Genomic DNA, 26313 nt, shown 5'->3' with positions numbered 1-26313 from the left:
CTTATGTATAAATAACTACTAATAACTTTCAAATTTGAGAGATGCTTTTTTGAGGAAGTTCAGGTGTAGTCAAATTGAAATTAAGTCAGAAAGCATGGTTTCCTGAACATTTAGAAGACATGGTTTCTAAAGGGAGAGACCATAACTTTTCTTTTCTTTCTTTCTTTCTTTTTTTTTTTTTTTAATGTTTCTTTCTTTATTTTTTGAGAGAGAGAGATCAAGAGACACAGAATCTGAAGCAGGCTCCAGGCTCTGGGCTGTCTCAGCACAGAGCCCGACATGGGGCTTGAACTCATGAACTGTGAGATCATGACCTGAGCCAAAATTGGACACTTAACTGACTGAGCCACTCAGGTGCCCCTATAACTTTTCTTTATGATAGGAAATTTATTATTTTTAGGATTGTTGAAGAATTGACTTCCTAAAAGTATTAGAAATCATTGATGGTAAGAGAGGGACCATAAAACTGGAAAGCAGCAAAACAAGTATAGAAATATAAGATACTTGCTAAAAAGGAGATGATGAAGTGAGAGCAGGAGGAAAATAAATATATTAGAAAATGTAGACCAGAGGGAACTACTAATACATTTGATTTGTGTGTGGGGGGGAGGGAGTGGTAAGAATAAGCTCCTTTTTATTTTTAATTGAAGTGTGGTTGATATACAGTGTTATATTAGTTTCAGGTATACAGTGTAGCAGTTCAACAATTCTGTGCTTATAAATGCTCCTCACCAGAAGTGTAGTTATCCTCTGTCACCATCCAAAGTTATAACAATATTATTGACTGTATTCTCTATGTGGTACTCGTCATCTCTGTGACTTATTTGTTTTATAACTGGAAGTTTGGACTACTTACTCAACTGTTTCACTCATCCTTCTACTCTCTCCCCTCCAGGAACCACCAGTTTGTTCCTATGTTTGAGTCTGTTTTTTGTTTGTTCATTTGTGTTTTTTTTAGATTCCACATCTTTAGATTTTTATGAGCATAATTCAGCACTGTTCTCTGCAAGTATGCAATTGCACAGAGAGGCCAAGTTTTTGTCTTAAAAATTGCTATGCATTTTGCAATCTAATTTTAAAGATGGTATTGTCTGATACATATTTAATATGATTGTGAAATAAAATTGATACTTAGAAGGCAACATCAACTTTTATTCTGGACTTTGAATGCCCTTAGCAAACTGCGGTGTGCCCTTAGGGTTATGTGGTTCTTGGGTTGAGGAACAGAAAAATTTGTGGTTCCAATGTAAGCTGTGGAATCCAAAGCAAGCCTTGTGTTCAAATTCATCTGGGTATTTGTATACTGACAAGAATATTAGGTCCTCGAGCATCGTTCACACAATTTAAGACGTTAAATTTTAACGGTGTCTTATTGGGTGGACCAGGGAAGGAAGGTGGCATGGGGGCAGGAAGAAAGTTATTGATTCATAATAAAACAGCTAGCCCTTATTACCTAAATTGTGAATTACACAGAGTGAGCACATTGGCGGTCTTTTTGTAACCTTGTGCTGTGGTCTTCAAAGAAATGAGTTTGCTTCTCTTACTTGCATTTTATTTCTTACAGATTGTTGTTCCTCATGCTGGAAAGAAATTTGAAGACAAGAATCCAAACAATGACTTAAGCCACACTAGTTTATTAGAAAATGAGAAACTTATGTCACTGACAAGCTTGGACGATTCTTCTGGTACTGTAAAGTGACTTGTGTTTTCCTAGTCCTTACCTTGCTGCTCCATGTCTTTCTGCTTCTTTGTTTCAGTAATCATTGCCAGCTTTTTGTTTCTTTGCCTTCTTCTTCTTCTCCTCCATACCTATACTCAAATGGTCACTTCTGTTGAGTGATGGGATTTTTCAAAACTTATTTATTATGAATCCTGGTATGATTTACCTCATTCCTCAGTTTACTATCATTAGAGACCAGAGTATAAAGCACTATGTTAAGAAACTGGGGGAACAATGAAATATTTAGCCTCTGCTCTCTGAAAGTTTTGCCAAGTGAGAACAGAGATGCACAGCCAACCTTCTGACTACATCAGATGTGTGTCAACAGTACAAATTGTACAGGAATTGTAGGAGGGTAACAAATGAGTTCTGATATTGAGGAAGGTAGCTGTGAAGCCTTATTAAAAGGGGATGTAGGTGGGGCGCCTGGGTGGCTCAGTCGGTTGAGCATCTGACTTTGGCTTAGGTCTTGATCTCACAGTTCATGAGTTTGAGCCCTGCTTTGGGCTCTGTGCTCACAGTGCTGAGCCTGGAGCTTGCTTTGGATTCTGTCTCCCTCTCTCTCTGCCGCACCCCTGTTCACACTCACTCTCTGTTCTTTGTCCCTCTCAAAAATAAATAAATATTAAAAAATTAAAAAAAAAAAAAGGATGCAGGGCACTTGGGTGGCTCAGTCAGTTGAACGTCTGACTTGCACAGAGCCTGCATTGGATTTTCTGTCTCCCTCTCTTGCTGTCCCTTCCTTGTGCACGTGCATGCATACTCATTCTCTGTCTCAAAATAAAGAAACATTAAAAAAAATTTTTTTTTAAAAAGGGTGATGCATTTTTTCCTCTTTCTTGAAAAGACCTGTGATAGGCCTAACATGGATCTGGGAAGAGAAGTATATTTCAGGAAGCTGGAATAGCTTCTTGTAAAGGCCCTAAGGTAGGGGCATTTTAGACCATGTTTGGAGACTAGCCAAACTCTTGTGATTTTGTGTGGCAGGTTTACAGCACTTGTAGGAGGCTAAATTGGGGAACAAACTCAGACAGGTAGGAAGGGACCAAATTATTCATGGCTTTGAAGGTCAGGCTGATGAACTAACTGATTGGGATAAATACAAATTATAAATTAAGGACAGGTTTTGCTGCCACAATTTTTAGATATTTTGGATTATGGAATTGTGAATAAGGAATCATAGATTGAATTTACATAGATCTTTGTTTTAGTAGGCTAGATTTTTATGTATGTATTTATTTATTTTTGATTTTTTCTTTTTTTTCTGTTTCAAGTTTTTATTTAAATTCTAGTTAGTTATCCTATAGTGTAATATTGGTTTCAGGAATAGAATTTAGTGGTTCATCACTAACACCCAGTGCTCATCCCAACAAGTACCCTCCTTAATGCCCATCACCCTAGCCCCTCTCCTCTCCCTCCATCAACGCTTAGTTCTCTATGGTTAAGAGTCTCTTATGGTTTGCCCCCCACTCTTTTTCCCCCCTCTTCCCCTATGTTCATCTGTTCTGTTTTTTAAATTCCACATATGAATGAAATCATTTAGTATTTGTCTTTCTCTGACAGACTTGTTTCACTTAATATAATGGACTCTAGTTCCATCCACATCATTGTGAATGGCAAGATTTCATTCTTCTTAATGGCTGTGTAATATTCCTGTGTGTGTGAACTGCATCTTCTTTATCCATTCACCTATCCGTAGACACTTTGTCTGCTTCCATAATTTGGCTGTTGCAAATAATGAGGCAATAAACAGGGATGCATGTCTCCCTTTGGATTAGTGTTTTTGTATTTTTTGGGTAAATACCCAGTAGTGTAATTATTGGATCAGAGGGTAGTTTTGTTTTTAATTTTTTGAGGAACCTGCATACTGTTTTCCACAGTGGCTGCAGTGCAGTTTGCACTGGGTTCTTTTCTCTCTATATCCTTGCCGACACTTGTTGTCTTTGTGTGTTTGATTGTAGCCATTCTGACAAGTATGAGGTCATATATCTCATTGTGGTTTTGATTTGCATTTACCTGATGATGAGTGATGTTGAGCATCTTTTCATGTGTATGTTGACCATCTGTATGTCTTCTTTATAGAAATGTGTGTTCATGTCTTCTGCCCATTTTTAAAAATTGGATTGTTTTTTTGGTTGTGTATTAGTTCTATACATATTTTGGATACCACCCCTTTTTCAGATATTTTGTTGATTGTTTCCTTTGCTGTTGAGAAGCCTTTTATGCTGATGTAGTCTCAATAGTTTATTTTTTATTTTATTTTCCTTGCCTGAGGAGACCATATCTAATAAGTTGTTATGGTCAGTGTCAGAGACATAACCCACCGTGCTCTCTTCTAGGATTTTTATGGTTTCAGGTCTCACATTTAGGACCCTGGTGTAAGAAATTGGTCCAGTTTCGTTGTTTTGCATGTTGCTGTCTAGTTTTCTTAACACCATTTATTGAAGAGACTTGTCTTTTTCCCATTGCATATTCTTGCCGCCTTTGTCGAAGATTAATTGACCATATAATTGTGGGTTTACTTCTGGGCTGTCTGTTCTTTTTTTTGTTTGTTTTTTAAGTTCATTTATTTTGAGAGAGAGAGAGAGAGAGAGAACATGAGCAGGGGAGAGGCAGAGAGAGAGAGAGGGAGAGAGAGAATTCTAAGCAGGCTCCATGCTGTCAGCACAGAGCCCTACATGCTCTAACCCATGAACTGTGAGATCATGACGAGCTGAAATCAAGAGTTGGACACTTAACTGACTGAGCCACCCAGGTGCCCTCTGCGCTTTCTATTCTGTTCTCTTGATCTATGTGTTTGTTTTTGTGCCAGTACCATACTGTTTTGATTACTATAGCTTTGTTGTGAATCTTGAAACCTGGGATTGTGATACATCCAGTTTTATTATATTTTTTAAGTAGGCTCCACACCCACTGTGGGCCTTGAACTTATTAGGACTCTGAGATAAAGAGTCATATGTTCTACCAACTAAGACAACCAGGTGCCCCCAGTTTGTTATTCCTTTTCAAGATTGCTTTTGCTATTGAGGGGCTTTTGTGGTTCCATACAAATTTTAGGACTATTTGTTCTCGTTCTGTGAACAATAACTATTGGTAGTTTGATAGGGATTACATTAAATCTGTAGATTGCTTTTGGTAGTATGCACATAGTATTTGTTCTTCTAGTCCATGAGTTTAGAAGATCTTTCCATTTGTGTCTTTAGTTTCTTTCATCAGTGTTTTACAGTTTTGAGAGTGCAAATCTTTCACCTCTTTGGCTAAGTTTATTCCCAGGTATTTTATTATTTTTGGTGCAGTTGTAAATGGGGTTATTAATTTCTCTTTTCGCTACTTCTTTATTAGCGTATAGAAATGCAATTGATTTCTGTATATCAGTTTTGTATTCTGTAGCCTTACTAAATTCATTTATCAGTCCTGATAGTTTTTTGGTGGAGTCTTTAGGGTATTCTACATATGATATCATGTCATCTGCAAATAGTGAAAATTTTACTTCTTCCTTACCAATTTGGATTCCTTTTATTTCTTTTTGTTGTCTGATTGGTGTGGTTAGGACATCCAGTCATGTGTTGAATAAAAGTGGTGAGAGTGGACATTTTGTCTTGTTCCTGACCTTAGAAGCTTTCATTAGTTTTCCCCCACTGAGTATGATGGTTGCTATGAGCTTCTCATATATGGCCTTCATTATGTTGAGGTGTGTTGCCTGTAAACACAGGGAACCCTGTGGAGGGTTTTTATCATAAATGTATACTGTACTTTATCAAATGCTTTTTCTGCATCTATTGAAATGATCATATGGTTTTTATCCTTTCTTGTTAGTGTGATGTATCACGTTGATTGATTTATGAATATCAAACATCCTTGCATTCCAGGAATAAATTCCACTTGATTGTGGTGAAATATTGTTCTAAATATATTATTGGACCCAGTTTGCTAATATGAGGATTTTTGTGTCTCTGTTCATCAGAGATTTGCCCTGTAGTTCTCTCTCTTTTTTTTTTTTTTTTTTTTTTTTTTTTTTTTTAGTGTCTTTATCTGATTTTGGTATCAGGGTAATGATAGAATGAATTTGGAAGCTTTCTTTTTTCTTTTATTTTTTGGAGTAATTTGAGAAGAATAGATACTAACTATTCTTTAAATGTTTGATAGAATTCATAGCTGTCTGGTCCTAGACTTTGGTTGGGAGTTTTTTGATTACTGATTCAATTTCATTGCTGGTAATTGGTATGTTCGGTATTTTTATTTTTTCCTCATTTACTTTTGGGAGGTTATATGTTTCTATGAGTTTATCCATTTCTTCTAGGTTGTCCAGTTTGTTGGCATATGACTTTTCATAATACTCTTTTATAATCCCTTATATTTCTGTGGTGTTGTTATTTCTCCTCTTTCATTCCTGATTTGAGTCCATTCTCTCTTTTTTTATGAGTCCTGATAAAGATTTATCAATTTTGTTGATCTTTTCAAAGAACCAGCTCCTGGTTTCATCCATCTGTTCTATTTTTTTAGTTTCTCTTTTATTTATTCCTGCTCTAATCTTTATTACTTCCTTCCTTTTATTGGTTTTTGGGTTTTGCTCTTCTTTTTCTAGCTCCTTTATTTGTAAGGTTAAGTTATTTATTTGAGATTTTTCATGCTTCTTCAGATAGGTCTGTATTGTTAGAAACTTCCTTCTTAGAACAGCTTTTGCTGGATCCCAAAGATTTTGGAATGTTGTATTCCCATTTTCATTTGTTAGTGTATTTTTGGATTTCTTCTTTGATATCTTTATTGAACCATTCATTGCTTAGTAGCATGTTATTTAACCTCCATGTATTTTTGTTCTTTCCAGATATTTTCTTATGTTTGATTTCTAGTTTCATAGCATGTGGTTAGAAAAGATGCATGGTATAACTTCAGTCTTTTTGAATTTGTTGAGACTTGTTTTGTGGTCTAATATGTAATCTATTTTGGAGAATGTGTGCTTGCAAAGAATGTGTATTCTGCTGTTTTGAGGGTGGAATGTTCCGAATATACCTATTAGATCATCTGGTCCAGTGTATCTTTTAGAGTCACTGTTTCTTTGGTGATTTTCTGTTGGATGATGTGCCCATTGCTGTAAGTGGTGTGTTAAAGTCCCCTACTATTATTGTGTTACTGTTGATTGCTTCCTGTATGTTTATTTTCAGCTGCTTGATGTATTTGGGTCCTCCCATGGTAGATGCATATATATTTCTAATTGTTATATCTTCTTGTTGGGTTGTCCCTTTTATGTTTACATAGTGTCCTTCTTTTTCTCTTTTTACAGTCTTTGTTTTGTCCCAGGTAAGTATTGCCACCCTGGCTTTCTTTTCACTTCCATTTGTTTAAGAAATGCTTCTTCCCTTCACTTTCAATCTGCATGTTTCTTTAAGTCTGAAATGAGTCTCTTAAAGGCAGCATGTAGATGGGTCTTACATTTTTTATCTACTCCATCACTTTTTGTGTCTTTTGGAATGTTTAGTCCATCTACATTCAAAGTAATTATTGATAGGTATGTACTTATTGCCATTTTGTTACTTGTTTTATGTCTGTTTATGTAGTTCTTCTCTGTTCTTTCTCTTGCTGTCTCCTCTCATGGTTTGTTGGCTTTCTTTAGTGATGTATTTGGATTCCTTTCTTTTCATTATTTCAATATCTATTATTGATTTTTGATTTGTGGTTACTATTAGGTTTGTATATAATATTTTCTGCATATAGCAATCTATTATTTTAATAGCCACTTAAGTTTTAACCCATTCTTTACTCCTTTTCCCTCCACATTTTAGGTATATGATGTCATGCTTTGCATCCTTTTATTTTGTGAGTCACTTGACTAATTCTTATAGATACACTTATTTTTACTGATTTTGTGCTACGTGCTTTTCTTACTCCTATATATAAGTCTTTCTACTCAGAGTTACCTTTAACATTTCTTGTAGGGCTGGTTTACTGGTCTTGAGTTCCTTTAAGTTTTGTTTGGGAAACTGTATCTCTCTCTCTCTATTCTAAATGATAGCCTTGTTGGATAGAGTATTCTCGGCTGCATGTGTTTTCCTTTCAGCACACTGAATATATAATGCCAGTCCCTCTGGCCTGCAAAATCCTGCTGAAAAATCTGCTGATAGTTTTATAGGGTTTCTCTTGTATGGAACTGTATGGAACTTGTATGGAACTGTTTTCTTATCTCCTGCTGCTTTTAGAATTGTCTCTTTATCACTGCTTCTTGCCATTTTAGTTGCTATGTGTCTTGGTGTGGACTTTCTTGAGTTGATTTTGTTGGGGGCTGTCTGTGCCTTCTGGATTTGGATTTCTGTTTTATTCCCCAGATTCAGGATGTGTTGAGCCATTATGTCTTCAAATAAATTTTCTTCCCCCCTTTCTCTCTCTTTTCCTTCTCTCTCTTCTTTCTCTTCTCCTTCCCTATAATGCAAATGTCATTATGTTTGATGGTGTTGCTGAGTTCTATAAGTCTATTTTCACTTTATTATTATTTTTTCTCTCTTAACGTTCAGCTTGTTTTCCATCCCTTTGCCTTCCAGGTTGCTAATTTGTTCCTCTGCTTCACCTAGTCTATTTATTCCATCTAGTGTATTTTAAATTTTAGTTATTGAGTTGTTCATCTCTGAATGGTTCTTTTTTATGTTTTCTGTTTCCTTGTTAAGTGTCTCACTGATGTCCTCCACTCTTTTCCCTAGTCCTTTGTGTATCTTCTTTTTTTAAAGTTTCATTTATTTATTTTGCGAGAGAACAAGAGAAAACATGAGTGTGGGAGGGGCAGAGAGAGAGAGAATCCCAAGCAGGCTCCATGCTGTTAGTGCAGAGCCTGATGCAGGGCTCAAGCTCACAAACTGTGAGATATATGACCTGAGCTGAAATCAAGAGTCAGTCATTAAACCAGCTGAGCCACCCAGATGCCCCCAGTGCATATATTTATGACCATTACTTTAAATTCTCAGTAGGAATATTACTTATCTCCCTTTTGCTTGGGTCTTTGCTGTGATTTCGTCCTGTTCTTTTACTTAGGACATATTACTCTGTCTTCTCATTTCATTTAACTCTCTGTGTCAGTTTCTATGTGGTTCAACAGTCAGCTACATCTCTTGCTCTTGAAAGTAGTGGCCTTATGAAGAAGAGGTCATTAGTGTGTTACAGTGCAGTGTCCCCTGTTCACCAGAGCCTGCCACTTAGGGGCATCTCCTGTGTGTGTTGTGTGTATCCTGCTGTTGTGGTCAAGCCACTTTTGCCTTCAGTGCAGTCATCTGCAGAGTTTCTCTTTGTCTGTTTTGGGCGGGCTTTATTCCCCATGTTGTAATGGGCCACTCTGCACTGCCTTGGGCTTGAGTTGAGTCAGAATAGGCATTTGCCAGAGCTGTGGTAACATCAAACTGCAAGGTGCTTTCCCTGTATTGTCCTCTGAGAAGCTTTTGTTGGTGGGTAGGTCTGCAGTCAGATCAGCTGTCTGCCCTCAGCCCACTGTCAGGACCACAATCTGACCAGTGTGTGTGGTTTTCTTTCTCCTTTCCTGGGGCAGGAGTCACTTTGGAGTGGTGCTGGCCCCTATCAGGGCTGCTTGCATACTGCCAGACTTGTGGCACTACTTTGGGTGGGCTCTGGCAAAAGTGTATTGGAAGAGGTGTGTCCACAGGAGAATGCGGGGCGCACTGTTAGCATCTTCACCCCACTGGTCCCCACAGGTGTTTGTGTATTTAAGCTGCGGAGCAGGGAAGGGAAATGGCACCTGTCAGCTCCTTTTTTTTCTGGAGAAGTGTCCCAATGATCCCTGCCTGCCTAGCAAATGCGCCAGAATTAGTTCCCACATCTCCCTCCACATACCGTTTCAAACTGCTGCTTCTGTGTTGTGTCTCTGCAGGGCTCTTTGTTGTGCTGTCACTTAAAAGGCAGGGACTCCGTTTCCTCTTGCCCTCCTGGCTCTGCTAGAGCAGAGCCTGCTGATTTTTAAAGTTCCAGGTGTTATGCCCTAGTGATTGTTAAGAACCTGTGAAATCCCTCTGCACCCTTGGAGTCCCTCCCTTTTGCAGACTATCCCATGGGTTCATTTAGCTCCTGACCATGTCTCTGCCCTTCCTACCCTCTTTGATGTGGCTTCTTCTCCACATTTAGCTGTGTGGAGTGTTTGTTGTGCCAGTCTTCGGATCCTTTTCTGGGTTATTCACACTGATGTGGGTGTTATCTAGTTGTATCCATGTAACTAGTTGAACTTAGGGTCCTCCTACTCTGCCTTCTTCCTCAGAAGTCTTTATCAACCTTTTTGATTAAATATTATTTATAGTTCAGTCAGTATCTTAAAAAATTTCCCATTTTTTTTCCATTTTACTGATAGATGACGATATTGATGATGAAGAGTTTTATGATGAACATTTGGAGGCTTATTTTGAGCAACTGGCTATTCCAGGAATGTTATATGAAGACCTAGAAGGACAAGAACGCCCAGAAAAAGATTTTAAATTACCTGCAAATGATCCATTTCAGGTATGTTCCAGTCTTATGGTTTTTCAGAAATTTGACTTTAGAAAACTGTTACGGGTCCCTTTAGATATTACCATAAAACATAAAATTTGGTTTTCTTTGGTTTCTGTTTTTCTGGATAGAAAGTTATGAGAAATACCTTGCCCATCCTTTCCTGCTTCTTACTTTTTCTTCATCTACAGAAAAATGGAAGAATATTACAATGAAAATGTATGTGTATTCCCCTTATCCAGATCAACCAGTTGTTAACATTTGGCCATCTTTACATTTTCTTTATCCCTCCATGAATACTTTTTTCCTGTATCATTTGAGAGGCACGTACAGATATTTTGACATGGCACCCCAATACTTTGACATTCATCTCCTGCAAATAAAGATATTTTCCTGCATAATCTCAATTCTGTTATCTAATTTTGATACAGTAATATAAATGGATATATCGTCCGTATTCATTTACATTTACCCAGTTGCCTCTAAAATGCCCTTTACTTTTATTGTTTTTGAATCAGGATTTAATCAACGATTACAGTTGCTTTTGGTTGTCATGTTTCTTTAGTATTTTGATTTGTAGTTCTTCCATGTCATTAAAGTTATGTAAAATCTAGGCCTTTTTTTGTAAAATGACTCGTAAACTAGGTATGTCTGATTGCTTTTCCTCCTACTGATTAGATTAAACATTTTGACAATTCAAATTAAGCATGTTCATTGTGAACAGGTTAAGATTAAACATAAGGATATTGTGTGCTTCTCCTTGTATTACATCAGGAGACATGGGAGTCTCTTTGTCCAACTCTTAGTGATGTTGTGTTTGATAATCTTGGTTAATGTGGTGTTGGCTAGCTGTCTCTTTGTGTAAGTGCCTTTCTTTGCTCCTTTGTTATCAAGAAATAATCTGGGGATGACACACTGAGGCCCTGTGAGCTTTCTATTCCCCAAGAACCTTTTGCCAACTGGATTTAGTATTATTGCTGAGGCCTCCTAGAAACAATTATTTCTGTGGTGGTTATACTGGTGATGTTTCCAGTTCCTTCTATGTTATTAATTACCTGGCATCCTTTTGTCAAGAAGTCATTCTCTGCTTCTCATATTTTTCCCCTAAAAAAGTTTTTTTTTAATTAAAAAAATAATACAACTAAGTTATTTTTTAAACAGGCAAATGAAAATGGTAGCTTAAACTATAAATCTCAATCAGAAAATAACAGCTCTCTGACTTCCCATGGCTCACACTCTTCAGGAAATTCTGAAACAATCCACAAAGAGTCTGAAGAAGGCCATGTTGTGTGTGTGCCTGGGATCAGTAAGTATTAAAATACAATTCCATTGTTCTTAAATTGTGTTTGACTTTGTCTTTTTTCCAAAGAATTCATTTCTTTGGTATAATGTAACCTGTATTAATCATTGCATTCCTTCAGATTTTTAAACAGTCTAAAACTTTCAAAAGAGTTTTTAATAATACCTAAGTACATTAGTATTATTAGGAATACTGCAATATGAATTATGGAAAGAGCCTAAATTTCCATCAACTGATGAATGGATAAAGAAGATGTGATTTATATATTCGATGGAATACTACTTGGCAATGAGAAAGAATGAAATCCTGCCATTTGCAGCAATGTGGATAGAACTAGAGAGTATTATGCTAAGTGAAATAAGTCAGTCAGAGAAAGATATCATATGTTTTCACTCATATGTGGAACTTGAGAAACTTAACAGAACACCATGGGGGAAGGGAAGGGGAAAAAATAGTTACAAACAGAGAGGGAGGGAGGGAAACCATAAGAGACTTCTAAATACAGAGAACAAACTGAGGCGGGGGGGGGGGGGGACCAGAGGTGGGGGACAGAGGAAAATGAGTGATGGGCATTGAGGAGGGCACTTGTTGGGGTGAGCACTGGGTGTTGAGCACTGGGTGTTGTATGTGAGCAATGAATCATGGGAATCTACCCCCAAAACCGAGAGCTATATACACTGTATACACTGAATGCTAGCTAACTTGACAATAAATTATATTTAAAAAAAAAAAAAAAAAAAGGAAATACTGCAGTATGAAGGGCACCTGGGTGGCTCAGTTGGTTAAATCTCTGACTCTTAATCTTGGCTCAGGTCATGATCTCATGGTTTGTGAGTTCAAGCCCCGTGTGAGACTCCATGCTGTTCGCGTGGAGCCTGCTTGGGATTCTCTCTCTCTCCCTCTCTCACTGCCCTTCCCCACTCGCATTCACACACGCTCCCTCACTCTCTCAAAATAAATAAATTTAAAAAGATACTGTAGTGTATATTGCTTGCATTGGTTCCTACAAATGAGTGTGTTTTATTCAAACATTTGAGAATTAGAAATGAATTCTCTGTGTGGTAGCAGTTTGTCATTTACTGTTGCCTTCTACTGATGGTTACCTTCTCTTATATGCAAATTGCTATATTTATCATATGATTTCTAAGTCCTGTGATTTGTCATATGGTTGCTAAGTGTTAGGTTTACATGAAATAATTTAAATAGCAAGAAGCAGTTATTATATTAGATTACTGAAACTTTGACGTTGCTCCATTAATTTCTTTTCTTGTTTTTCAGGTAAATTTATAGATACTGGAAATAGTAGAAGGCATGTAGATGGTGTGTTATCATTTTCTTCTAGTACTCAGAGAACTGAGCAAGAGAAAGAAAGGGCAGACAGTTTGAAGGGTATTATGTCACATCATGGCAGAGTAAGTTTATATGCATTTTCTTTAAGTTTTCTATGAAAGGGATAAGAAATCTTTTGTATGGTATCAATTTTTTTCAAAGCAACAACTGTTGACTTCTGGAAAATGTAGAAAGAAGTATTAAAAAATTTCCCTGCTTGGGGCACCTGGGTGGCTCAGTTGGTTAAACGTCTGACTTTGGCTCAGATCATGATCTTGTAGTATGTGGGTTTGAGCCCTGCGTTGGGCTCTGTGCTGACAGCTCAGAGCCTGGAACCTGCTTTCCGATTCTGTGTCTCCCTTTCTCTCTGCCCCTTCCCTGCTAATGCTCGCTCGCTCTCTCTCTCTCTCTCTCTCTCTCTCAAAAGTAAACATTAAAGAAATTTAAAAAAATTTCCCTACTGATAATGTTTCTGTGTGTGTGTTTGTATGTATCTTTGAGATCACTAAGATTATGTTAAATGTACAATTACATACATTTTCTTAAATTTAAGTATTCATTGACTTGCATTTAGATCACTCATTTGAAAAGTTCTTTTTTTTTTTTTTTTTTTTTTTTTTTAATTTTTTTTTTTCAACGTTTATTTATTTTTGGGACAGAGAGAGACAGAGCATGAACGGGGGAGGGGCAGAGAGAGAGGGAGACACAGAATCAGAAGCAGGCTCCAGGCTCTGAGCCATCAGCCCAGAGCCTGACGCGGGGCTCGAACTCACGGACCGCGAGATCGTGACCTGGCTGAAGTCGGACGCTTAACCGACTGCGCCACCCAGGCGCCCCTGAAAAGTTCTTTAGCTTGGTGTCAAAACAAAAAAGCGAACCATTCATCTTGCTCAAACATGTTTGTTTTTCATTTTATTGTTTTCTGTTTGTTAATGGTAACTCATTACTCCTACACTTGAAATTTGGTAGTCATTTCTGGCTCTTAGCAATTCTTTGTCCCCCTTTTTTTTTTTTTTTTTTAACGTTTTTATTTATTTTTGAGACAGAGAGAGACAGAGCATGAACGGGGGAGGGTCAGAGAGAGAGGGAGACACAGAATCGGAAGCAGGCTCCAGGCTCTGAGCCATCAGCCCAGAGCCCGACGCGGGGCTCGAACTCACGGACCGTGAGATTGTGACCTGGCTGAAGTTGGACGCTCAACCGACTGCGCCACCCAGGCGCCCCTCTTTGTCCCCTTTTTAATGTATGCCTCAGGATTTGTTTGATGATTTTTAATTTGGAGGGAGTGTGTGTATCGATATATGTAGAGACAGTTATTTATCCTCATAGTAATCCTTTGACTGATTAAGGCGGTAAGTGATAATGGGATTGTTGTTTTTAAAGCTCAGAAAACCTAATTTCTGTCAGTGTGTTCTAAGGACTGTGTCTTCAGTTTATTGTTTCTTATTTATTCTCTTTACCACTATTCAAATTCAAGATGCTTACTACCTCATGTCTGATTTATTGTGCCATCTATAGTATTTTTACTTTCTTTTATTAAATTAAAAAAATGTTCTTTTATGTTTATTTTGAGAGAGTGAGTGAGTGCACAAGTGGGGGAGGGGCAGAGAATGGGGGAAGAGAGAGAATCCTAAGCAGGCTCCGCGCTGTCAGTGCAGTGCCTGAAGTGGGGCTTGATCTCATGACTGTGAGATCGTGACCTGAACTGAAATCAAAAGTTGGATGCTTAACCAATTAAGCCACCCAGGCACCCTGCCATCTACAGTATTTTTCCCATTCCGTTACATTTGTCAATACCAGGTTAATCTTGTTACAAAGGTTTTTAATGTGTATGATTGTATGCATGTGTACATATGTACATATATATGTATATATACTACATAAAATATTCTTTGTGTCTCGGTGTTTCAAATTAATAATCCTTAAAATGCTTTATAATCTGGCCCCATGTTAATCTGATTTTCTCACGTATGTTTCTTCTATACATCTGTTCCTATTTTGTTTTCTCCCTTTCTTCCCTAATCCAGATAATGATCATCTTTCCAGTCTTTTAAATTTTATTTTTTAAATACTTTTTTAATGTTTGGGAGAGAGAGAGCATGCGTGAGCGAGAGGTGAAGGGGCAGAAAGAGAGGGATACAGAGAATCTGAAGCAGATTCTGCACACCCAGCGCAGAGCCCAACGCAGGGCTCAAACCCATGAACCATGAGATCGTGACTGAGCCAAAGATGGAAGCTTAACAGACTGAGCCACCCAGGAGCCCCAGTCTTTCCAACCTTTTATGAAGTCCTTGGTTACTTTTCAGTAACTCTGGACTACATTTATTTTTCTGAGTTCTCATTACAGTGATTGTATTGTACAATGTAGTGCTTTATTGTGTATAGGAACATTTTACTTATGCAGAATTTGCCTATTCAGCAGCTTCAAGAATTTCTTACTCATCCAAGGAGTTAAGAACAGTTAACTGTACAGTTAAGTACAAACATGATAGAAAGCCCCTTGCCTCAGGTAACCAGAACAAGTGTTCAGAATCAGTGGGTTTTTCCTGCTCTGGATGCTTTGTCATATGTATAGTCATCTGACAGTATGGAGTTATGATTCTAATATATCTGGTTAACAGTCCAGCTCTCATCTGATTAGAGGTAGCCAATGAAAAAAGGGAGAGAGCATCTATTCATCTTGATTTTGTCAAAAAGTGATATTTGATAAATTTTACGAGTATGTCTATCCATGCCATTTAATTGTAGGCTAAGGAACTTGTCCTGTTATAGTAAGTATTTCTCTTATTAGCAATTATTTGTCATTAAAAACAATATTTTTAGTTTTAATATTGTTGAATATTCACAAATTTCTTGGCAACAGGTATGGTGCTTGATGTTGTAGGTCATATAAAGATAATCTCCTTTCATGAAACGTAGTAGGAAAGTAAAGGAAATCCATGGATAACTATAAAATAAAGCAAAATCCTGGTTGTTGAATCTCATCATACCTTTGAAGAAAGTCCCCAAGTTCTGATTGAGTTACATTCTGAAAGTTTTAAGTTTCAGAGTCTTTCTAAGTAAAAACATGGTTTCTGATACTCTATTTCCAATCCTTCTAAAAAAGGATTTAATCACGGTTGGTATATAGAACTGCAACTGATTTCTGTATATTGATTTTATATCCTGTGACTTTGCTGAATTCATGTATCAGTTCTAGTAGATTTTTGGTGGAGTCTTTCTGGTTTTCCATGTAGAATATCAGGTCATCTGCAAAAAGTGAGTTTGACTTCTTTGCCAATTTGGATGCCTTTTATTCCTTTTTTGTCTGATTGCTGAGACTAGGACTTCCAACACTATGTTAAACAACAGTGGTGAGAGTGGACATCCCTGTCGTGTTTCTGATCTCAGGGGGAAGGCTCTCAGTTTTTCCCCATTGAGGCTGATATTAGCTGTGGGCCTTTCATATAATGGATTTTATGATGTTAAGGTATGTTCCTTCTATCCCGACTTTCTTGAGGGTTTTTATTAAGAAAGGATGCTGTATTTTCTCCTTTTTCTGTATCTATTGATAGGATCATAGGATCATATGGTTCTTATCCTTCTACTGATGTTAGCTAACTTGGCAATAAATTATATTAAAAAAATAAATATTAAAAAAATATTAAAAAAATAAAGGATTTAATCACAAGATAGCCAGACTCTGGTGGAGCATTCAGGTACTATGAATGTGAAGCCCTGAAGTCTTCAGTAGTGGTTTAAGGAGGGTGTTGAATGTAGAGAGATGGTGAAGGCTGGCCTCTGGTCACAGAGAATCCACTGTGGAATGAGCACTTCCATTAAAGCTTTGTTGCTTGGGAGCGCCTGGGTGGCTCAGTTGGTGAAGCATCTGGCTTCAGTTAAGCGTCTGGCTTTGGCTCAGGTTATGATCTCGTGGTTTGTGAGTCCGAGCCCCGCATCCGACTCTGTGCTGACAGCTTGGAGCTTGGAACCTGCTTCTGATTCTGTGTCTCCTTCTCTCTCTGTCCCTACCCTGCTCACGCTCGCTCTCTCTCTCTCAAAAATAAATAAACATTAAAAAAAAAAGCTTTGTTGCTTGGATGGGGGGAGGGGGAATTCCTACTTGTGGGTCAGTCATAAAGTGTGTTACATTATTTCATGAGATGTCTTCTTTTTCCCATGTCTTAAGGTCATGCAGTTTGTGTTACCATGAGGTGACCATTTTCTGTCCTTTTGAGGGCAAGATTAGCAGCCCATTTTCCTTAAAGGCATTTAAAGAGCTCATAAATACAAGCTACAATCTTAAGTAATTTTTTTCCCTTTTTGTTGTAATATTGCTGTATATAAGGAATAGACTTTGCCCCCCACTAAAGTATAGCTTGCCCTTGAACAATGTGGGGTTTTAAGGGCACCAACTCCCTGCACAGTAAAAAATACACATGATAACTTTTAAGGTCCCAAAATTTAAGTACTAATAGCTTAGTATTGACTGGAAGCCTTACTGATAACATAAAGAGTGATAAACATATTTTGTATGTTACATATGTTATATACTGTATTTTTACAATAAAGCTAGAGAAAAGAAAGTTATTAAGGAAATCATAAGGAAGAGAAAATACATTTACAGTTCTGTACTGTTTCAAAAAAAAATCCACATATAAGTGGTAAAAAAACTTCTTCAGCTTTTGTTTATCTGGGAATGTCTTAAATTTTTCCTCATTTTTAAAGGACAGTTTTACCAAATGTAAGATTCTTGGTTGACAAGTTTTTTTCCCCTCCCAGTACTTTGAATGTATCAGCCTATTGCCTTTTGGCCTGAAGGTTTTCTGATGGGAAATTTGCTGGTTATCTTACTGAAGATTCCTTGCATGTGACAAGTAGCTTCTCTTGCTGTTTTCAAGATTCTCTTTTTGAGAGTTTGATTATAATGTCTTGGTATGGGTTTCTTCAGATTTATCCTACTTGGAGTTTGTTGAACTTTTTTCAGTGTTTATAATCCTGTCTTTAATCAGATGTGGGAAGTTTTCAGCTATAGTTTCTTCTTGTTTTTCTCTTTCCTGTGCTTTTTTCAGAAAGTGCTGTTGGTCCCCAATGTGTTGATGGTATCCCATGGGTCCCTCAGACTCTGTTTACTTTTTCTGAAGTTTAGTAATTTCAGTTGTCCTATCTTCAGTTGTCCTCTCTACACATCTGCACAACCTCTCTAGTGAATTTTTCACTTTAGTTATTGTACCTTCCAGTTCCAGAATTTCTTTTTGGCTCCTCTGTATTATTATCTTTTTATTGATGTGCATTTTGTGTATAGATCATTTTCTTGTTTGTCCACATCTTCTTTAGTTCTTTGAGCATCTTCAAGACAGTTGTTTCAGTCTAGTCTGACATACAGGTTTTCTCATGCAAGTTCTCTGTTGATTTATTTTTCTCCTCTGAATGAACCATACTTTCCTGTTTATTTGTATGCTGTGTGATCTTTTTTTTTGTTTGAAACTGTACATTTGAATCTTATGTAATAATGCTGGAAATCACATTCTCTCTTTTCTCTATGGTTTATTCTTTACTTAATTTTTATACAGTGTGTCTGTACTGGGATCAGTATGTAGTGAAAGCTAGAGGTTTTACAGGTCTTTTCTGAGCCTGTATTTTTTCCTGGGCATGTGCAGCAGCTCTCTTAATTTTCTCCATATATGGTTGTTTTTGATAGTCAAAGAAATAGGTAGGACTCCTATAAATATGCTGGTGTTCACTTTAGCTGGTGGGTGTTTAATCACTGGTGAGCGGGCTCTGTGCCTGCAGCTCTGCAGTGAGAAGCAGCAGTCTGCCATCAGAACACAGAAACCTGATAATTGGAGACAAAATCCTTATTGTTTCTCTGGCTCCAGCAAACCATACTAAAAACAGGGGTTGCCCTTCCCACAGTTGTCTGCCCTGGGGTTCAGGGTGGGTAGCCACAATAATTCTAAAGTCTGAAGTTACTGACATTATTTGCAGTTTACCAGCCAAGCTTTTTTCTGGTAGCTGTAATTGTTCAAATAGATTCCAGAATTCCACAATAGTTACTTCATTTTTTTTCCTTCAAAATAGGTACTTCTGAGGTTTTTGCCAGTCCAGTCCTTGTCTAGGTGGAAAGACAGATTCCTGGTGCTTTCTTTTCTGCCATCTTTTTTGATGTTACTCTTCGTTCTTTCCTTTCTTTTCTTTTCTTTTCTTTTCTTTCTTTCTTTCTTTCTTTCTTTCTTTCTTTCTTTCTTTCTTTCTTTCTTTCTTTCTTTCAGAGTGTGTGTGTGCACATGTGCATGCAGGGAAGGTGCAGAGGGAGAGAGAATCTTAAGCAGGCTCCACACATAGTGTGGAGCCTGATGCAGGGCTTGATCTCACGACCTTGAGATCATGACCTGAGCTGGAATCAAGAGACAGATGCTTAACCAACTGAGCCACCTAGTTGCCCCTTTATTTTTTATTTCTAACTTTATGGGCTTATAATCAGTATTTGGTCTGAAAAATCTAACCTTTCTAAATGTTTTGGAAAGAAGTATATTTATATGTGTATTTCATGGACATAAGAAAAATGAAAACTAAAAGCTCTTTTTTGAGGAATGTTTAGTTTTAAAAAGCTATTAGGCTATTTAGTGTATTAATCAGTTTCTCTATGATCACTTTTATTTTTATGTAGTAGATGTATCAATTCCAGAAAAGATAAATCAAAGTCTCCAATTTTAATTGAATTTTTTTTCTTTATGTACTTCTCTCCAATATTTATTGTGTATAAGATCATAGATTTTATAACCTATTATAACCTATTTGATAAGAGTGTACCTTTTTTAGTAATTCTGTCCTTTTATCCTGTTACTGCTTCTAATCTTAAATTGTCCTTTGTATATTAGTATTGATACCTTTGCTTTTTCTATATTTTGTGTATGCTTGTTATCTTTTCCATCCCTTTTACATTTTTCTTTATCGTTTGTTTAGAGAGCTTTTTATCTATAGCATGTAGCTAGGTTTACTTTTTAATGTACTCTGGTGGTCTTTTTTTTTTTAATTTTTTTTTTTTAAGTTTATTTATTTTTGACAGAGACAGAGTGCCAGCATGAGCTGGGGAGGGGCAGAGAGAGAGGGAGACACAGAATCCGAAGCAGGTTCCAGGCTCCAAGCTGTCAGCAGAGAGCCTGAGGCAGAGCTTGAACTCATGAACCGTGAGATCATGACCTGGGCCAAAGTCGGATGCTTAACCAATTGAGCCACCCAGGTGCCCCAAAACTCTGGTAGTCTATTTTTTAATGAGCTAGTTAATCCTTTAACACTTACTGTAATTATTGATATTCTTGATTTTATTCTTACATTTACTTCATTTAATATTTATTTTATCATTTTCAAAAATTTTATTGCATTATTTATCCCTGCTCTCCCCTTCACTTCTTCCCATCTTTCCTCTTTATACATTTGGCCTTTCTTTGCATTTTCATTGATTCTCAGATCCACATTTTTCATATTTTAACACTTCTGAAATCAATATGTTTCTTACAGTTACTAGTATGTCATAGCTTAGTGTTCTCTTTCTTAGTGGCACATACAGTAATGGTAAATCTTTAAATCAATGGTTAGATTCTATGAGGGATGCTGTTTTTCCCTTATTTGGAGGGCATTCATATATTTTTCAGCCATTATTTCAGATGATACCAGCACCAGAGTGCTTTGTTGCCTGTTTGTTTCCCTTAGATGCCAATAAGGTAGGACTTTGAAATACTTTAATTACCTCCTTTCAAAACCCCACCTCCTAAGAGAACTTTGGATTGCTTTTACTTTTTCTTTTCTTGTCACATTTCCTAACTCTTAAGTTTTGCTGAGAGAGTTACGCTGTCAAAATATTAACAAAAACCAATTTCGTGTTTAGGTTTGAAAACTGTCGAAGCAGCTGCATTTGTTCTTGTATTGTTTATTATCAGATCACAGCAAGGGAGCTGTTCTGCATAGGGAACTCTGACTTGGAAACAAGTCATTATGAAACAGTGTAGTACCAGGTTTCCCCCAGCAGTGCATGCATGTGAGTTGACAGGGTGGCTGTCTGAGACCCCATGCCACTGCCCTATTGAGCCCAGGCAGGATTCTGACATAGAGGCTGCCAGTCCAGATCCCACAGCCCAAGCTACCTGGTCCCTGGCCCCGACCCTGTACTTTGGTCAGACTGCCTCTCTCCCCATCCAACCCTCTCTGCCCCCCACCCCAACCTCTCCTCAGAGCCCCACACCCTAGGTGAGTCCTAGGTCCCTTCTCACTTCACACGCAATGCCTAGCTGCCACCTTTGCCCTATTGGCTCCTCAGCCAAGCACAAAAAGGGTTCAGGTGCATTTCATCAGATGGTGCAGTGATTCTGGAGACTATCATTTGGCTGCGTTCCTACTTCAAGACTGTTTTAAGTAGCTTTCCTGAGGGGATAGGTAGTTTCCAACATTCTGACATTTCTTTTTTTTTTTTCTTTTTTTAAAATTGAAGTAGAAATACAAGATTATATTGATTTCAGGTGTACAACATAGTGATTTGACAATTATATGTGTCATGAAATGCTCACCTTGTAAGTGTAGTTACCATCTGTCACCATACAAAGTTTTTACAATATTATTGACTGTATTTCCTATGTAGTACTTTTATCCCTGTGACTTATTTAATTGCTGGAAGTCTGTATCTCTTATTTAAAAAAAAAAAAAATTTTTTTTTCTTAACGTTTTATTTATTTTTGAGACAGGGAGAGACAGAGCATGAACAGGGGAGGGTCAGAGAGAGGGAGACACAGAATCTGAAACAGGCTCCAGGCTCTGAGCTGTCAGCACAGAGCCCGATGCGGGGCTCGAACTTACGCACCGCGAGATCATGACCTGAGCCGAAGTCGGCCGCTCAACCGACTGAGCCACCCAGGCGCCCCAAGGAAGTCTGTATCTCTTAAACCCCTTCATCTTTTTTACCCATCATCCCTCTACCCCTCTGGCAATTACCTGTTTTTTTTCTCTGTATTTATGAGTCTGTTTCTGTTTTGTTTATTCATTTGTTTTGTTTTTTAGACTCCACAAAGAAGTGAAATCATACAGTATTTGTTTTTTTCTGACTTATTTTACTTAGCATAGTGCTCTCTAGGTCCATTCATGTTGTCACAAATGGCAAAATCTTTTCTATAGCTGAGTGATATTCCTGTGTGTGTGTGTGTACACTACATGTTCATTATCCATTCATCTATTGATGCACACCTAAGTTGCTTCTGTATCTTGGCTATTGTAAATAATGCTGCAGTAAACATGGAGGGTGCATGTATCTTTTTGAATTAGTATTTTCATTTTCTTTGAATAAATGCCCAACAGTGGGATTACCAGATCATATGGTATTTCTATTTTTAATTTTTTGAGGAACTTCCATACTATTTTCCATAGGGGCTATACCAATTTACATTCGCACCAACAGTGCACAACATCCACATCCTTGCCAACACTTGCTTCTTGTGTTTTATATTTTAGCCATTCTGACAGCTGTGAGGTGGTATCTCCTCATGGTTTTGATCTGCATTTCCCTGATAATGAATCATGTTAAGCATCTTTTCATGTGTCTGTGGGCCATCTGTATGTCTTCTTTGTAGAAATATCTGTTCATGTCTTCTTCCCATTTTTCCATTGGATTGTTTGAGATTTTTTGAGTGTTGAGTTTTAGGAGTTCTTATATATTTTGGATATTAATCCCTAATTGGATATATGACTTATTTATATCTTCACCCATTCAGTAGATTCCCTTTTCATTTTGTTGATTGCTTCCTTCGCTGTGCAAAAGCTGTTTAGTGTCATGTAGTTCTAATTGCTTACTTTTCTTTTGATTCCTTTGCCTGAGGAAGCAGATCCAGAAGAATATTGTGAAGGCTGATATCTAAGAGATTATTGCTTATGTTTTCCTCTAGAAATTTTATGGTTTCAGGTATATTTAGGTCTTCAGTTCATTTTGAGTTTATTTTTGTAAATAGTGAAAGAAAGTGGTACAGTTTCATTCTTTTGCATGTAGCTGTCCAGTTTTTTCAACACTGTTTATTGAAGAGATTGTTATTCTCCAATGTATATTCTTTCCTCTTTTGTCCTAGATTAATTGACCATATAAGCATGGGCTTATTTGTAGACTCTGTTCTGTTCCACTGATCTCTGTGTCTGTTTTTGTGCCTGTACCATAACTTTTTTTTTTTAGAGAGCGTGTGCATGTGAGCATGAGCAGGGAGGGAGGGGCAGAGGGAGAGAGAGAATCTTAAGCAAGCTCTACTCCCAGCACAGAGCCCAAAATGGGGTCAGTCTCACGACTGTGAGATCATGACATGAGCCAAAATCAAGCATCAGATGCTTAACTGACTGAGCTGCCCAGGTGCCCCTTTTTTTTTTTTTTTTTTTTTTTTTTTTTTTTTTAGCATTAACTGTTTTGATTACTATAGCTTTGTAGTATAGTTTGAAATCTGGGATGGTGATACCTCCAGCTTTGTTCTTCTGTCTCAACATTGCTTTGGTTATTTGGGGACTTTTATGTTCCATACAAATTTTAGGATTATTTTTTCTAGTTCTGTAAAAAATATTATTGGTATTTTGATAGGTATTGCATTAAATGTGTAAATTGCTTTGAGTAGTATGGACTTTTAACAATATTCTTCCAGTCCATGAATATAGTTTACCTTCCATTTATTTATTTGGGTCATCTTTCTTTTCTTTCTTTTTTCTTTTTTTTTTTTATTTTAGAGAGAAAGTGTGAGTGGGGGAGAAGGGCAGAGGGAAAGAGAGAGAGCAAGAGAGAGAGAGAGGGGGAGGGAGAAAATCTTAAGCAGGCTTCATGCCGAGCATGGAGCCTGATTCAGGACTTGATCCCATGATTCTGGGATCACGACCCGAACCAAAATCAAGAATTGGACATTCAGCTTACTGAGCTACCTGGCACCCCTCTTTCATTGGTATCTTATAAGTTTTCAAAGTATAGATCTTTCACTTCCTTGCTTAAATTTATTCCTAGATATTTTATTCTTTCTGATGATATTGTAAATAGGATTTTAAAAACTTTCTCTTTCTGCTACTTATCATTATTAGTACTGAAACAGAACCAATTTCTGTATATTAATATTGTATCCTGCAACTTCACTAAATTTATTAGTTTTAATAGTTTTTGGTGGAATCCTTAGAGCTTTCTATCTATAGTATTATGTCATATGAAAATAGTGACAGTTTTGTTTCCTTTTCAATCTGGATGCCTTTTATTCCATTTCTTGTCTGATTACTGGGCTAGGACTTCTAATACTGTGTTGAATAAAAGTGGTAAGAGTGGACATCCTTGTCTTGTTCCTGATCTTTGAGGAAAAGCTTTAAGCTTTTCACTACTGAGTATGATTTAGTTGGGGGTTTATTATATATTATATTCGTGTATGTTCCCTCTAAACCTACTTTGTTGAGAGTTTTTATCATGAGTAGATATTGAATTATGTCAAATACTTTTTCTGCATCTGTTGAGATAATTGTATGATTTTTATCCTTCATTCTGTTAATGTGGTGTATCATGTTGATTGATTTATGAATATTCAGCCATCCTTGCATACCTGGAATAAATTACATCTGATTGTAATAAATGTGTTGTTGAATTTGGCTTGCTAATATTTTGTTAAGGATTTTTGTATCTATGTTTATCAGGGATATGAGTCTACAGTTTTGGTGTCAGGTTAATGCTGGTTTTGTGGAATGAACTTGGAAGCATTCCTTCTTCTATTTTTTGAAAGAGTATGGGAAGAATGGGTGTTAACTCTTCTTTAAGAGAATTTATCAGTGAAGCTATCTAGTCCTAGATATTTGCTTGTGGGGAATTTTTTGATTACTGATTAATTTGTTGCTAGTAATCAGTCTGTTTAGATTTTCTGTTTCTTCCTGATTCAGTTGAAAGATGTTTCTAGAAATTAATTCATTTCTTCCAGGTTGTCAGTTTGTTGGATTATAATTTTTCATAGTATTCTCTTATAATCCTTTGTGTTTCTGTGGTGTCAGTTGTAACTGCTTTCATTTCTGATTTTATTTATTTGAGTTCTTTCTCTTTTCTTGATAAGCCTGGCTAAAGGTTTATCAGTTTTCTTTATCTTTTGAGAATCAACTCAGTTTCATTGATACTATCTATTGTTTTTTTTTTAAATTTCTGTTTCATTCTGGTTCTTTTTTACTCTTTGCTAGTATTCTATATGAAAAATAGTTATGTCTTTAAATGGCATTTATTTGTCTCCTTGTCTTTTTTTCTGTTGTAATATTCACATTTTAAGTATTGTTTTTATAAGCTTTTTATGTTAAAGAGATATTTTGACCCTTATGCATTTTATGTATTTATTTACTCATTTGCCAAACAATAGAAATTTATTTTCTCACACTTCTAGAGAATTCAGAGATTAAGGTTTCAGTAGGGTTGGTTTCTCCTTGTGCTTCTCTCCTTGCCTTATAGATGGACTTTTTCTCCCTGTGTCTTCAAGATAGTCTTCCCTCTCCCAGTCCTTATGCATTTTTAGACTTTTATGTTTGTATTAGTTTCCTAGGGCTGCTGGAACCTTAGCCTGCAACAAGAGAAATGTAGTCTCACATTCTAGAGACCCAAAATTGGAAATCAGGGTATTGGAAGGGATAAGCTCCCTCCAAAGGCTCCTCTTCTTGCCTCTTCCAGCAGCTAATGGCTCCTGGTTTTCTTTGCTTGTGGCAGCATCACTTGAATATTTGCCTTCCTCTTTACATGGCCTTTCTCTCAGTGTCTCTGTATCCTGCTAAAATCTTTTTTCTCTTATAAGGACACCGCTCACTGGGTTAAAGGCCCATTCTAACTCCAGGATGGTCTTATTTCAAGATCCTTAATTTAACTTAATCTGCAAAGACCCAGATTCCAAATAAGGTTACAATTTACAGGACCTGGGGTTAAGGCTGGGAAATTTTTAACCCAGGAGAGTGTTATACTTAGATGTTATCCACTAAAGACTTTAAAACTATTCATCTCTATTTTCTCCTAGCACTTTTGCATCTAAATGTTTAAGCCGTCTGGAATTTATTTTGATATAAGGTAGGATGTAAGTTTATTTTTTGTAAGACATTTTTGGAAGATCACCCAGTTAGTAAATGCTGGCAGTAGGATTTAAACCTATGACTTTATTTCAAAGTCAGCATCTTTTCTTTTATGTAGAACTACCTGCTTTTAGTATTTTAACTTCAAAAAACTTGTGAGGCTGTTTTTGTCATCATACATCTCATGACAGAAAAGACTGCTCTTACAGGTTTTATTGGCACTTGAAATTACAGTGGTAGCTGGATTTCTAAAAGTATTGTAGGCACTTGGGCTCTTTTTCAGCAGTTGTTATTCTAGGAAAGAATAAGAAATGCCATTTGGGAAAGTATGTCAGAGAGCATGGTTTTGAGGCGCTGGCTTAATTTGCCTTGCCTGATGCAGTTGTTATTTGGCACCTCATGGGCATCTGTAGTATATGCTATTTTACTCCTGTTAAAA

The 26313-nt window shown here is 37.0% G+C and overlaps 1 protein-coding gene across 3 annotated transcripts in view; it reads left to right on the top strand.

The window, feature by feature from the left end:
* Window positions 1-26313, top strand: part of CEP192 (centrosomal protein 192) — a 134623-nt gene that overhangs the window by 21557 nt on the left and 86753 nt on the right. For all 3 annotated transcript variants that reach the window (XM_045458934.1, XM_045458932.1, XM_045458933.1), the window contains exons 7-10: window positions 1565-1685; window positions 10056-10204; window positions 11354-11498; window positions 12771-12904. In XM_045458934.1, the coding sequence (XP_045314890.1) occupies window positions 1565-1685; window positions 10056-10204; window positions 11354-11498; window positions 12771-12904 (549 nt within the window). The remainder of the gene's footprint in view (window positions 1-1564; window positions 1686-10055; window positions 10205-11353; window positions 11499-12770; window positions 12905-26313) is intronic.

This window comes from Leopardus geoffroyi, chromosome D3 (genome assembly GCF_018350155.1).
Source record: "Leopardus geoffroyi isolate Oge1 chromosome D3, O.geoffroyi_Oge1_pat1.0, whole genome shotgun sequence".
NCBI lineage: Eukaryota > Metazoa > Chordata > Mammalia > Carnivora > Felidae > Leopardus > Leopardus geoffroyi.
This window is presented reverse-complemented; position numbering and strand designations above follow the sequence as displayed.